This window comes from Rhizophagus irregularis, chromosome 16, assembly GCF_026210795.1.
Source record: "Rhizophagus irregularis chromosome 16, complete sequence".
NCBI classification, from domain to species: Eukaryota; Fungi; Glomeromycota; class Glomeromycetes; order Glomerales; family Glomeraceae; genus Rhizophagus; species Rhizophagus irregularis.
In genome coordinates this window covers 1,419,284-1,433,341 of record NC_089444.1, presented here as the reverse complement: position 1 = coordinate 1,433,341, position 14,058 = coordinate 1,419,284, and the positions used below count along the sequence as shown (strand labels likewise).

Below are 14,058 nucleotides of genomic sequence, written 5' to 3'. Positions count from 1 at the left end.
AAACCGATTGTTGTGTAACCATAGGTCAATATTCCGAGTACAGTAAATAGACTGAAATGTATTGGGTCGAATTCACTGCTATTTTCGACCAGAGAAGAAAAAAAGAGAAGCGTCAATGTACAACATATTGTCTGCGGAAATCGGACTTAGTACTAGCACATTAGCCAGTTTCTTTCGTCATCAAAGGACTCCAAGGACGATTTCAATGGATAAAATAATATCACGGATTGAGAAAGAGGGGAAGAGGTAGATAGTTACGCGAATAATAGCAGTAGTATTATCAATGATGAAGTTAGCAATGGTTAGTATAGGATAGCGGGAAGGAACTGCCATTATTGCATTGCAAACGTCTAGGGGTGGGCAGGCATATTTATACTTTATTCCTCCCTTGAAGCACCTGTTATTTGTTTTATATTTTCGCTTTGCATAGCAACTGGTTCCTTTCCTATATATTACTTTATGAAAAATAAAAAAAGCTTTACTTTGAAAGTGTGCGTGTTATGGGATCACAAATAATTATAAGTTGTATCATAAACTCATGCAAAACCCTCGATATTGCATATAGCAAGGGAAAAATCAAAAAATACTACTATGTTATAACAGAGACAATCAATTAATTCGTTACAATCGGTTGTGTCTCTTTTTTAGGTTATTGTCATCGTGCAGTAAGAATCAACACATTAACAAAAATATTGAAGAATCATATATGTTTTCTAAGATTATTTTCTGAATATTATTTTTATTGCAAGTTTCAATCATCAAGTACAATATGAACTTAATAACAACTATGATAATAGAAATACATCTCGAAGAAATACCAGGCATCTAAGTCTGGCATCTACATATTTTCGTATATCAAGAAATATACTTTATATAAGATATTCTATCAGTAGTAAGTGTTTTCAGTAGCTTGTGTAATTCTACGCAATCTTTCACTTTCATGGATGGCATGATAAAAATATTCATCATTTTTATCCTTTTTTTTGTTCCATATTGTGAACAATAACTTTATCAAGGTGGAGATGGAAATGAGCGTGGTATTCCAATGCGTTCTTGTCCTTTTCCCAAGCACCAATGTTAATAGCATAATATTCTACTGGATAGATCTGTTCTCTGAACTTCCATAAGAATTTTTTTACTACATCTTCAAGGATCATCCTTCAAAAAACACTGTTTACGACTACTATTTTTCTCTCGTTTATATTGAATTAATTGAATTTTTCTTGACATGAGTAAAACTTAAAATTTAATGATCACATTGCTTTTTTTCTTAACAGCGGCGTTAGCGAGATTTTAATCACATGATCCTGCAATAAGGTTACCCGGAAAAGGGGGGATACTTAAGAAATGAGAATAAAAGCACGCTCCAAATTTGACAGCTTCCTCCAGCTGTAAATCTTCTTTCTTAAATTTTTCTCGACATTGACGGAATAGTTCATTCATACGGTCTTCTATCAAATATGGTGACATATAAACAAAGTTTTCTTGTGCTGGCATAACGTATTTTATTCTATACTGGCCTGCATCATCGATCAATACATTGCATATATGTTGATTTAACTGTTTTGCAAGCAAGGGTGTAAAATTATCAATTGAAAGTTTGGGAAAGAACTTGGATGGGAAAATACTAGTAATAGCATCATTAAGATTTTGGACTTTTTTAACCAAACGTAAAGATCTATCAGGTTTCTTTAACTGCTGTTGTACAAATTCAATTGTAAGATCAACGTCACATTCAGAAGAAATACATTCTATAAGATAACGTTCATGATTAAGATCGACCAAAAGAATTCATTATTTTCATGATCAGAAAGTGATAATAATATGACGTGTTGTAAATGTTTGATCGAGGAGATAAAATATTCAACATTTCGTTCATCATAGGAACTCTTCCACCAAGGTTTGTTTAAAATTTCGAAGTTAGAATGTATCATCTAGTATGAAATTATGGTTTTTTTATTTTCTGATTAAATGATTATTGCGGTTATTGAAACTCATTAAGGACTTAAAAATCAACAAAGTATTATAAATATACCTTAAATTTACGACGGGTGACTTCCTTTTCGTTCATATCTTTATTACCTTCTCTTATTTGTTTTGATCTGATCTCTAGTTTTATGTTCCAGAGGAGTCACGAGTATTTCTCTGACATGATCTTGTCTCGATAGTACAACGTATGTTAGTGTTGGTCTCCGTAAATAGCTGTAAGTCCAAAAGCCATGTAAATATAATGTTTGTAACCCAGAATTACCATCTTTTAGCTAACCACTATGTTCTTTCTTGAATCACAACTCTTTCGTCTTCTGCATACCAGTTACACGCAGTTGGTTTTTTAGACTGCTGAGGCACATTGTTTTTCTACAGAGAACCAGCATAACGAGGTCATGTTTATCGCCAGTTCTTTTAGCTAAACATGTTAAAATATTAGTGATTTTGCCTAATAAATAACGTAGAGAGCTACGTGGATACTTACTTGAAATGCAATTTGTATGTGTCGCTAATTTCTTGAGTCAATGATATTCCAGGAGGTGATGGTCTGTATGAACTTCTCATGCTATTAACATATTCCCTAGCTGTAGCTAACACCATATTTTTCTCTTCAACGTTTTTAACTTTAACGTAACAAACCAGTTCTCCGCTGAAATGTGTAGTTGAAATTCCCATTGAGGATGATTCACAGGAACTATTTCTATTCTATACGATTTCTTAAACGCTGCATGCTCTCTGTCATCAATGAAATCTAAACATTTCCTGCCTAGAAACGCTAACGCCTTAGATACACTATCAGGAGTGCCTTCTATATTCTCGATAGTACCAATTTTGACTATTGGTTTATTGTCCCAAGACAACACGTTTTCGATAATATAATTTATTGTCATTTTCTACAGACAAAAAATAAGAAATTTGAGGGTATATATATACGACTCTTGATAGACTCTTGCATAAACTTGTTGTGACGTAATACAGCAAATCATAGTAAAAAAAGTAATTTATATGAAAAAATTGATTAATACGGTTTATCATTACTTATTAGATTTTGATTTTCCGACGAATTCTCGGGGTATTTATTAAAAAAGGTGAATTGATATTAAGGTCGTACGAATGGTCGTCAAAACGTAGAGTGTTGGGATTGGCTTAATATAACGTAATCACGTGCACTATACATTACGTATTTACGTATATACTAGTTGTACTACGTACTGTACGTTTATCAATATCAGATTACGAAATCATAGAAAGTCAACTCTCTCTCCAAATATATAGCTTAGGATCATGATTCCCCAGTACACCATTAATACATATTGTATCGGATCAAACAGATACAGATCAACAATGATGAGATGGAGTCACTGTCCAAAGAAGAAAAAAGAAAAGCGTTCTCTTCACGATTGTATAATATATTATCTGATGAAATCGGACTCAGTCCTAGCACATTGGCCAGCTTTTATCGTCATCAAAGGACTCCGAGAAAAACTTCGATAGACAAAATCAAAATAGGAAAGTTAGTTTGCGAGTAGTAGCAGTAGTATTAGTCATTGACAATGACAAAAACTTAGATAGTAATGCGGAGTAGTGGGAAGGAACTCTCATCATATGGGTTAAGGCTCGAGATGCTTCCTCCCTTGAAACAACCATTGCTATTATTTTTAAAAGCGTACATGTGTTATTTATTAGGCGATGCCTACGAAATACGAAATAAAATACATTGATATAAAAATAAATATAAAATCGGGACGTAAATCACGTAACACAGATGAGTGAAACCACCCGTAGGGTGCATCTATGCTAATATAAATAATAACGCTTCTATACTGCAGAAACTGCGGAAATAAATCATTATTATCCTGGACACGCTGTTTCTTTTTTGGAGGGGGACTTCTTGACGTCAACCCTATCTTTCAATAAATCAACGACAACATCCAAAACTTGTTTCACATATTTTTGTAAGTCCAATTCCTCCTCAAATCCTTCGTTAAAGCGGTCTCGTGATATATAACGGATTTTTATTCGTACACGAGATCCCGTCCAAGCTTTACAACAAAAAATAACACTCATTCGCTGTGGTGACAATTCCGTATAGATAATCGAAATCCTCCCAAACGCCTCATCCGCAGTACGTTTTCCCGGAAAGCACTTTCACATTGGCACCACATTTTGAACGAAACTTATATTGATCACATACTGCTTACTTTCAGTAATACAAACTAACTCTTCGAGAGCCTTGATTACGTAATCGACACGTCCAGTATTCTCTTCGCTAATGACTTCAAATGAAAAATAAAAAAGTTTTACTTTGAATTTTGAACGTGTGCGTGTTTTCTTGTATATGATTTCATAAAATTAACTGTCTTTATTGCACGTGATGAATTTCAGCCGGGGGCCTCGGCCAAAATATTACCAAGAAAAATTTTATTAATACAGATAAAAAATAAATACAAAGACTTGAGTCAACGCTCGTACATGCGGATCAACGTCCGTGATACCAACGACCTTACACATTTTATTTAGTTATATTCTAAAATTATTATCTATTATATTAAAATTTTAGAATAAAATGTATATTTTTTAAAATTCAAAATAGGTAAAATAAATTACTTTTAAAAATATCTGTAAAATTTATTTTATAAAATTGCTATGAATCGAGGCGATTTCGCCGGGTCACGTGAATTTTTAATAATATATAATTCAGTATGAGAAATCCTATTTGTCACCCTTATTCCCCCTATTTTTACTTTAGCTTCTAATTCCTTTGTTCGTTCACTGCTATAGCAACTATGTCTCCATTAGTCAGTTCGTTCTAACGAAGGGTGAGTCCGCCTGTTGGATTTTGTACGTCTAGTTTAGCTGTGTACTTCTATTGTATCTTATAGTCATATTAAACGAGTCTGTAACTAAACGATGTATTCACCTCTTCTAAGTAAAATAAAATAAAATATTGTCACCCTTATTCGTCACATAATATCTTCATAAAAAGAAAAAAACCCCATATTAATCGAAACGATTTTGTGACATTGTAAGAATTAGACTTATTCCTATAAAGCTTGTATTGTAGATAACATCTAATACTTATAATTTGATATTTGATAAAAAATTATTATTAATTCGTAAATGTTTATATTCTAGATTTTTGTGCGCTGCAGTATAGAATAAATTATGTAAGACCGTATCTAACTAGCGTTATTAAGTCAAGTGCTTGTACATCGTCGCGTGCTCGAACGGATATATTTTGTACATATGAATGATCGTGGTTTGGTAAAAATTTTTCTTTCGTTTTTTTTTTATTTTGAAATTTCGTAAAACAATAAATAATTTTTCATTCAATGAATGAAAAATTTATTATAAGAACAAATATAAAATATTTCTAAATCCGATGAAAATTTCTAAAAGAGTTTTAAGAGATTTTTTATCATTTTAAATGATACTTTAAATAAATTAATAAAAAATAATGATAAGAATATTGAATTTATTTGAGAATTTAATAATAAAAAATCATAAAGAAAGTAAAATTTGGTTTTTCTAGTATAATTGGATATATATTTTTATCAGCAAAAGATAAATCAATTGAAATTATATTTATAATGAAAATATTTTAAACCGAAAATTTATAAATTTAAATTTATTGAAAAAAATGTTAATGAATTTGACATATTACAAAAATATTAATATTATTATTGGAAAATATTTATTATCATTTTGTTTTTCATTATAAAGTTATTATTTTAGATATGAGAAACTTTTAATTAGTACGAGCGAATCTATGATTGAATATTTAAAATCTGCAAGTAGAGGTGATCCAATCGCTCAATATATAGTAAATTAGGATATTGTTATTAAAAAGATTATGGTATAAGAACTAAAATAAATATTGAAAATTGGTATAAGCAAGCTTCAAATGATGGATTAGAACTTGCAAATATTGAATTTTTAAAAAAAAAATTGCACCTAAATTTTTGTTTGATAAAAAATGGATTATAGTTTATTATTAAGATTTAATTATTGTAAAATATTGGCGAAATTTAGAAAAATTTCTGATACATATTTATAACGATAATATTCTATTATGAATTTGTTACTATATCTTAATCCAATGTTTGGCGAGATAATTTCTGCGCTTCGAATAGTATATTTACAAAATCATATAATATATAAAATTACAAAATATTTTCACGAAAATTATACTGTAGTTAATCGAGGATATAGTATAGCTTTAGGATAGAAATAGAATAGTATTAGTATTAACTTTGTTAATACATCCATAATTGATATGGAGTTAGTAGATAGTATTTTATACTATGTATTTTTTTTATATATATTATAAATTGTATAATTGAAATAATATAAATAAAAAATGCGCGTTACTAAAAAAAAAATAATAATTTCTGCGCTTCGCCATATTTGTTTTCGTAACTTTTGTAAATTTCTTAAGAAAGTGCTTGGTCATTTTGAAAAGGTTGCAATTTGAAAATTGTGTTGAAACTATAAATTGTTTATAATCCGTCCAAAATCCCGAAACTCAAAATCCCGCTTTGATATTGCACCCTTTGCCCCTTGCAGCGTTGCAGGGTGCCGTCCAAAATCCGAAACTCAAAATCCCGACAGTCAAAAACTATCTTTTGTTTGTATCTCGGAGTGCTTATTTTAGAAAAAAAACAAAAAAAAAACAAAAAACTTGCATGTTGCTGATCCGGTAATGCCGGTTTATTAAACACGACATCTAACCCATTTGACTTCCTTTGTGGGAAGTTCAGTGACTAGGGAACCTAATGTATAAGATACGACCGAGATTAATCAAAATAATTTTATATTATCATTCAGATGGATTTCACGAGTATTATACAGCGTTAAAGGCTTAACATTAATTTAACTTCAAGCTTAATTTTTTATAATGAGTCTATTAAATGTCAAAATCATTATACACTATATATTTTCTATATAACTTTGGTTACTTATAACGGAATTATTAAAAGTCAATAATAAAATGCAAAAATTTAATGTCTTAACTCTTAATTCAAAAAATTACTAATAATCTATTATTGTGTTTTTTATACAGTATATTTTTACGTTGAAAATCACTTCAAAATTATCAACTATTTATTATTTTAAATAATAAAAACAATACGGTACATAATTAAATAAAAAAAAAAATCGATTCATTTAATATTTAATATTTCAATTTTTTTTTTATTGAATTAAAAGAAACTAATTATACTCGGCAAGCCGATTGGTTCTAGGATTTTCAAATACAATATTTGTGGACCCAAAATCAATGTTTCATATACATAAAATATTTTTTTCTAAAATAATATTTATGCAGTAATTATTATTTTGTCCTGTCGTATCACCTATTAACATGATGATAATTTGTGTAGAAAATTCACCAGTGAAACGTAACATCAGTACATGATTTGTTCGATTAATTAAAACTAACAATGACAATTGGTAAATTCAGTTTGAGAAACAATATTTATTGGTATCTAGTTTCAAGCAAAAATTTATTACCTTTTTGCAAACAATGACTTCATTCAAGAAAATATTTCGAAAAATTATAACGCCATCTCAACACAACACATTAAACACTGGGCGGGAATGTGGAGATTTTTATCCCTTTGTTTGTCGATCATGTACAGTAAATTATTTGAAAAAAAAATTTACAAACTGGACCAGTGGAAATGAAATCATTGATAATTTCATTCAAAAAATCCAGATAGATTATCATTTTACATTGGATTTTAGAGTATTTGAGTGGATACCGTACGATCAGTTTAATGACATTAAAATAACAAAAAACCAGGATTCATATTTCGCATCATGGAAGGACGGTCCATTATATAGTGAAATTGTTAGGTAGGTACAAAATTACAACATCATTTTTCAAACTCATTAATGGAAACTCTTGTATAGGGCTAATTACAAGGTTTTTTTATTTTTTCGAATTGTCGCGTTTTTAGTACTGAGTTTATTTTTAAGAGGTATCCAACCAAGAAAGTTATTTTAAGATGTTTAGATAGATCACAAAATATCACCAGTGAATTTCTAAGCAATGAGGTATAATTACTTATGAATTTAATTTTTTTTTAAATATTTTTAATACAATGAATTTTTTTATATTCCAAATAGATTATAGAAAATAATATTAAATCGGTATATGGTATATCTCAACATCCAGATACAAAAGATTATATTTTAGTTTATAATCAATATAATAATTGTGCAGCATGTTTTAAAGTATATATTGATGCTTATTATAATTGGTGTAAATCATGTCAAATAGATTATTTAAAACAAAATTTTATAAACTGGACCAGCGGAAATAAAGATATTGATAATTTCATTCAAGAAATGCAATTAAAAATTAATGAACCAGATGACTTAATAGTTGAATGGATACCATACAGTCAGTTTGATGAAATTAATGTAATTAAGGAAATAGGTAAACAAAACCTTACTACAATGTATTCAGCAATATGGAAGGATGGTCCATTTTATTGGAACGAAGCTGATATGAAATATAAGAGAGGATCAAGTGTGATAGTTGTTTTAAGATGTTTTCATGATTCTAAAGAATTTCTAAATGAGGTATGAGATTATATGATTTAAATACTTACTTTTAACTAATATAAAATATAACAATTATTCATATTCTTTATTCTTCATATTATATATAACAGGCTAAATGTAATGAAATTCATATGTATGGAATGTCTTACAATCTAGATACAAAGGATTATATTTTGGTTTTTAATGACAATTGTTTTGAATTAAAAGGATATTCTATATTTAGTGGAAATGAAAAAATTGATAATTTCATTCAAGAAATGCAATTAAAAATTAATGGACCAAGTGATTTAATGTTTGAGTGGATACCATACAGCCAGTTTGACGGAGTTAAAAAAATAAGTCAACATGGTTTTTTTACAATATATTCAGCAAAATGGAAGGATGGCCCATTAAATTATAATGATGAAGAAAGGAAATATACAAGAGAGCCAGATAAAAATGTTACTTTAAAATACCTACATAACTCACAAAATATTACTAATGAATTTCTAAACGAGGTATAATATTTTCTTTAAATGATTTTATTTTATTTTTTTTTAATTATAATAATTAATTTAACATTTTAATAGGTTAAAAAATATTCAATAAATAGACCTAGTGACATACTTAATATATATGGAATATCTCAAAATTCAGATACCAAAAATTTTATTCTTGTTCTTCAGTTTGAATATGTTGGAGGATATTGTGTAAAATGCGATAAAAATTATTCAGATACAAGATTTAGTTGGTGTAGACCATGTCAAATAAATAATTTAAGAATAAACTACACCAGTGGAAATGAAAAAATTGATAATTTCATTCAAGAAATGCGGTTGAAAATTAATGAATATAATGATACAATATTTGAATGGATACCATACAATCAGTTTAATGAAATTAAAGAAATGAATAATGATAGTTTTTTTACTATATATTCAGCGAAATGGAAAAATGGTCAACTATTTTATAGTTTTAGTAAAGTGGAATATATAAGACATACGAATAAATTTGTTACTTTGAAACGTTTGTATAATTCACAAAATATTAATGATTTTTTTAATGAGGTACTGTGTAATTTTTCTATGAATTCGGTTAAGACAATTCTTTAATATTAATAATTTTTGTTAAATTTTAATAGGTTAAAAAATATTCAATAGATGGGTCCAGCAATAATATACTCAAGATATATGGAATAACTCAAAATTCAGATACGAAAGATTATATTTTAGTTCTTAATTTTGAAGATTTTGAGAAATATTGTGCAAAATGTAATAAATTATATACAGATACGAGGTTTAATTGGTGTAAGCCATGTCAAATAGAATATTTAGAACAAAATTTTATAAACTGGACTAGTGGAAATAAAGAGATTGATAATTTCATTCAAGGAATGCAACTAAAAGTTAATGGTTACAGCAGTGATACAATATTTGAATGGATATCATACAACCAATTTGACAACATTAAAGGAATGGACAAAAATGATCTTAACATAACAAATTTAGCAATATGGAAGGATGGTTCATTATGTTTCGATTATCAGAATAAAAAATGGTCTAGAGTAATGGGAAAAGAAGTTGCATTGAAATATTTTTATAATAATTCACAAAATATTATTGATGAATTATTAAATGAGGTATGAAATTATTCTCTTGGTTTAATATTTTTTTTTATATAATAATCAACTTTAATTTTTATATAGGTCAAAAAATATTCAATAAAGAATTCTAGAGATACTATTAGCATACATGGTATATCTCAAAATACAGATACCAAAGATTATATTTTAGTTTTACAAAATGGATACTGTACAGGATGTGGTGAAAAATATTCTGATGTAACAAATAATTGGTGCAAGCCATGTCAATTAAACAATTTATTCACAAATTGGACTAGTGGAAATGAAAAAATTGATGAATTCATCCAAAAAATGCAATTAAAAATTGATAAACCAAGCGATATAATATTTGAATGGATACCATACAATAAGTTTAATGATATTAAAGAAATAAGCAAAGATGGTTTTACTACGGAGTATTTAGCAATATGGGAGGATGGTCCACTATATTATGATTGCAATAGAAAGGAGTATGCAAGGGATTTAACAACAGATAAAAAAGTTGCTTTAAAATGTTTAGATATCTCACAAAATATAACTGATAAAATTTTAAATAAGGTATTATTTCTAATTTAAATTAATCTTTTTTTTTTTAATATTATAATAATTTTATTTTTCATTTAATAGGCTATAAAAGAATATTCAATTAGAGATGATGATGATACTCTTATAATGTATGGAATATCTCAAAATCTAAGTACAAATAATTACATTATAGTTCTTCATGATAGATATTTTGAAAAGAACTTTGAAGGATATTATTGCATAAGATGTGCAAATATATATACAGATGCACAATATAAATGGTGTTTGCCATGTAAGATAGATTATTTAAAACAAAATTTTACAAATTGGACTAGTAAAAATGTAAGAATTGATAACTTTATTCAAGGAATGCAATTAAAAATTAGTAAATCAAATGATATAGTATTCGAATGGATACCATACAATCAGTTTGAAGAAATTAAAGAAATAGGTAAAGGTGGTTTTGCTATAGTATATTCAGCAATATGGAAGGATGGACCATTACATTATAATTGGAACAAATATACGAGAGAACCAAATCAAAAGGTTGCTTTAAAATGTTTAAATAACTCACAAGATATATCTGATGAATTTCTAAATGAGGTAAATTTCTCTAATATATCTAATTTTTTTAAACATTTTCTCTATAATAATATTTTTTTTTTTACTTCAATAGGTTCAAAATTATTCAACAGAAAAGTATAGTAATAATATTCTTAAAATATATGGAATAACTCAAAATCCAGATACAAAAGATTATATTATGGTTCTTGAATATGCAGATGGAGGAAAATTTTATGATTATTGGATAGATAATGGAAAACATAAGAATTTTAATTGGCATAATAAAATACGAACATTAAATAATATTATTAAGGGACTTAAAGAAATACATCAAAAACAGATGGTTCATTGTGATTTCCATACAGGAAATATATTATTTACTGTATTGCGCAAAAAAACATATATTTCAGATATGGGATTGTGTAGAGAAGTTGGTAATATGAATAAAGCAAAAATTTATGGAGTTATGCCTTATGTAGCTCCTGAAGTATTAAGAGGAAACCCTTATACTCAAGCATCGGACATATATAGCTTTGGTATGATTATGTATATTACAGCAACTGGAAGACAACCTTTTGCTGATCAAGCACATGATAAGGTTTTAGCATTAAACATCTGTAATAAAGCTAGACCTAAAATACATGAGCCAGAAGCACCAAAATGTTATATTGACTTAATGAAAAAGTGTTGGGATTCAAATCCAGACGAAAGACCATGTGCAACTGAAATATATGATCAAATATCTTCTTGGAATCAATATATAAATAATGATTCATTTAAACAAGCAGAAGAATATCGAAAAGCAAATCTTCCTTTTTTTATAGTTGGCCAAGCAACTAATCATCCTCGGGCTATTTATACATCTCAAATACTCAATTCCTTTACGGATGACCTAAAATGTGATGATAGTAATGATAATATTAATAGCGAATGTTTAGACTGTGCAATATAAATAATTTAGAAGTTACTATATGATCATATTTGCAACTCGAATGAAATATTTTTTTTTTACAAGTTGCCTTAGTCCCTGACAGGGCATTCTAAACTGTTCAATGTGAGACAATAACTTAAAATTAGAAACAGGAGTTGTAACTTGTAACTGAATATTTATTGTTATGAATAATACTAATAAATAACTATACATTGTATTAAGAAATGTCAAATTTTGATTGATCATCTATATCTATATCTATATAATATAACACCTAGCCTATGGCGCGCCGATGTGGACAGATTGGTATTTTTTAATACCAACTCCCGCTATTTAAATAATATCAGCTCATGTATTTTAATATTACTGCAAATGGCAGATTTTTGTCTAAAATGGCAATTTCTTTTTGCATTATTAGACAGATTCATATTTATTTATTACGAACTTTCTCTAATTAAATATTACCAACTCTTGTAATTTTAAAATTGGCAGATCTTTTTTCTTCAATAGACAGATTTATATTTTTTATTATCCCCTTTTTTTATTAGCAGATCTTTTTCTTTACCGGACAGATTTATATTTTTTTATTATTAGCTCTGACGATCATTTATATTCATTAGCAGATCTGCTAAATCTCACCGCAGGTGATTTCACCGGTCAAATTATAATTCCAGCCAAATTCAATTGTGTAACCTAATAAAAAGTTTTTGATTTTTTTAGTTACAATAATGTGGTATAAATATTGCACTGATGGATCCGGAAGATACCCGTTTATAAGTAAATATGCAGTTAAATTTGTGTAGCATCACCGAATAAATCACTTTACTTAAGAAATCTATTTCGTAATGGTCAAAAGTGGTCTATTTGACCTTAAAAGTGGCAAAAGTGACCATCAGCTACCTTAATTGATGGTCAAAAGTGGTCTATTTGACCTTAAAAGTGGCAAAAGTGACCATCAGCTACCTTAATTGATGGTCAAAAGTGGTCTATTTGACCCCAGAAAGTGGTCATATAGCACATAGGAATTTTTCGAAAATTTTCTGTTTGGTTATACTAATAATTGGTAGTTAAAGGCGAGGGCATATTTGACCATCAATTAAGGCAGCTGATGGTCACGTTTGACCACTTTTAACCATCAATTAAAGTAGCTGATGGTTACATTTGACCTCTTTTAAGCCAAATAGACTACTTTTGACCACCAATTAAGGCAACTGATGGTCATTTGACTATCAATAAGGTCAAGTTTGACCACTTTTAAGGTCAAATAGACCACTTTTGACCATTACGAAATAGATTTCTTAAGTAAAGTGATTTATGCAGTGAGGCTACACAAAATTTAACTGCATATTTGATTATAAACGGGTATCTTCTGAACTCATTGGTTCAATTTTTATACCACATTGTTACTAAAAAAGTCAAAACTTTTTATTAGGTTGCACAATTAACTCCAGCTGGAATTATAATTTGGCCGGAATAAAATCACCTGCGGTAAGGATCACCTGCGGTGAGATTTAGCGAATAAAAATGATCATCAGAGCTAATAATAAAAAAATACAAATGTGTCTATTAAAGAAAAAAGATCTTCTAATGAAAAAAGGAGGCAATAAAAAAATATAAATCTGTCTATTGAAGAAAAAAGATCTGCCAATTTTAAAATTACAAGAGTTGGTAATATTTAATTAGAGAAATTTGGTATTAAATAAATACAAATCTGTCTAATAATATAAAAAGGAATTGCCATTTTAGGAAAAATCAGTAATTTTAAAATACAAGAGCTAGTATTATTTAAATAGCAGGAGTTGGTATTAATAAAATACCAATCTGTCCACATCGGCGCGCCATAGAATTTGGACAATTTGATCGGTCAACATGATCGGCA

The 14,058-nt window shown here is 28.3% G+C and overlaps 3 protein-coding genes across 3 annotated transcripts; 1 reads left to right on the top strand and 2 right to left on the bottom strand.

The window, feature by feature from the left end:
• Positions 1–1,293: 1,293 nt before the first annotated feature.
• Positions 1,294–2,071, bottom strand: OCT59_008073 (uncharacterized protein; the record flags this gene model as incomplete). Its single annotated transcript, XM_025329630.2, has 2 exons — positions 1,294–1,698; positions 2,036–2,071. The coding sequence occupies 2 exons, from the start codon at positions 2,069–2,071 to the stop codon at positions 1,294–1,296; spliced, it is 441 nt and encodes a 146-aa protein (XP_025165707.2).
• Positions 2,072–2,403: 332 nt separating this feature from the next.
• OCT59_008072 (uncharacterized protein) lies at positions 2,404–2,879 on the bottom strand (the record flags this gene model as incomplete). Its single annotated transcript, XM_066142219.1, has 3 exons — positions 2,404–2,407; positions 2,474–2,554; positions 2,629–2,879. The coding sequence occupies 3 exons, from the start codon at positions 2,877–2,879 to the stop codon at positions 2,404–2,406; spliced, it is 336 nt and encodes a 111-aa protein (XP_065999122.1).
• A 5,572-nt stretch (positions 2,880–8,451) lies between these two features.
• Positions 8,452–12,200, top strand: OCT59_008071 (uncharacterized protein; the record flags this gene model as incomplete). Its single annotated transcript, XM_066142218.1, has 10 exons — positions 8,452–8,577; positions 8,670–9,056; positions 9,129–9,605; positions 9,680–10,177; positions 10,244–10,403; positions 10,584–10,717; positions 10,787–10,976; positions 11,088–11,287; positions 11,361–11,591; positions 11,934–12,200. The coding sequence occupies 10 exons, from the start codon at positions 8,452–8,454 to the stop codon at positions 12,198–12,200; spliced, it is 2,670 nt and encodes an 889-aa protein (XP_065999121.1).
• Positions 12,201–14,058: the final 1,858 nt, after the last annotated feature.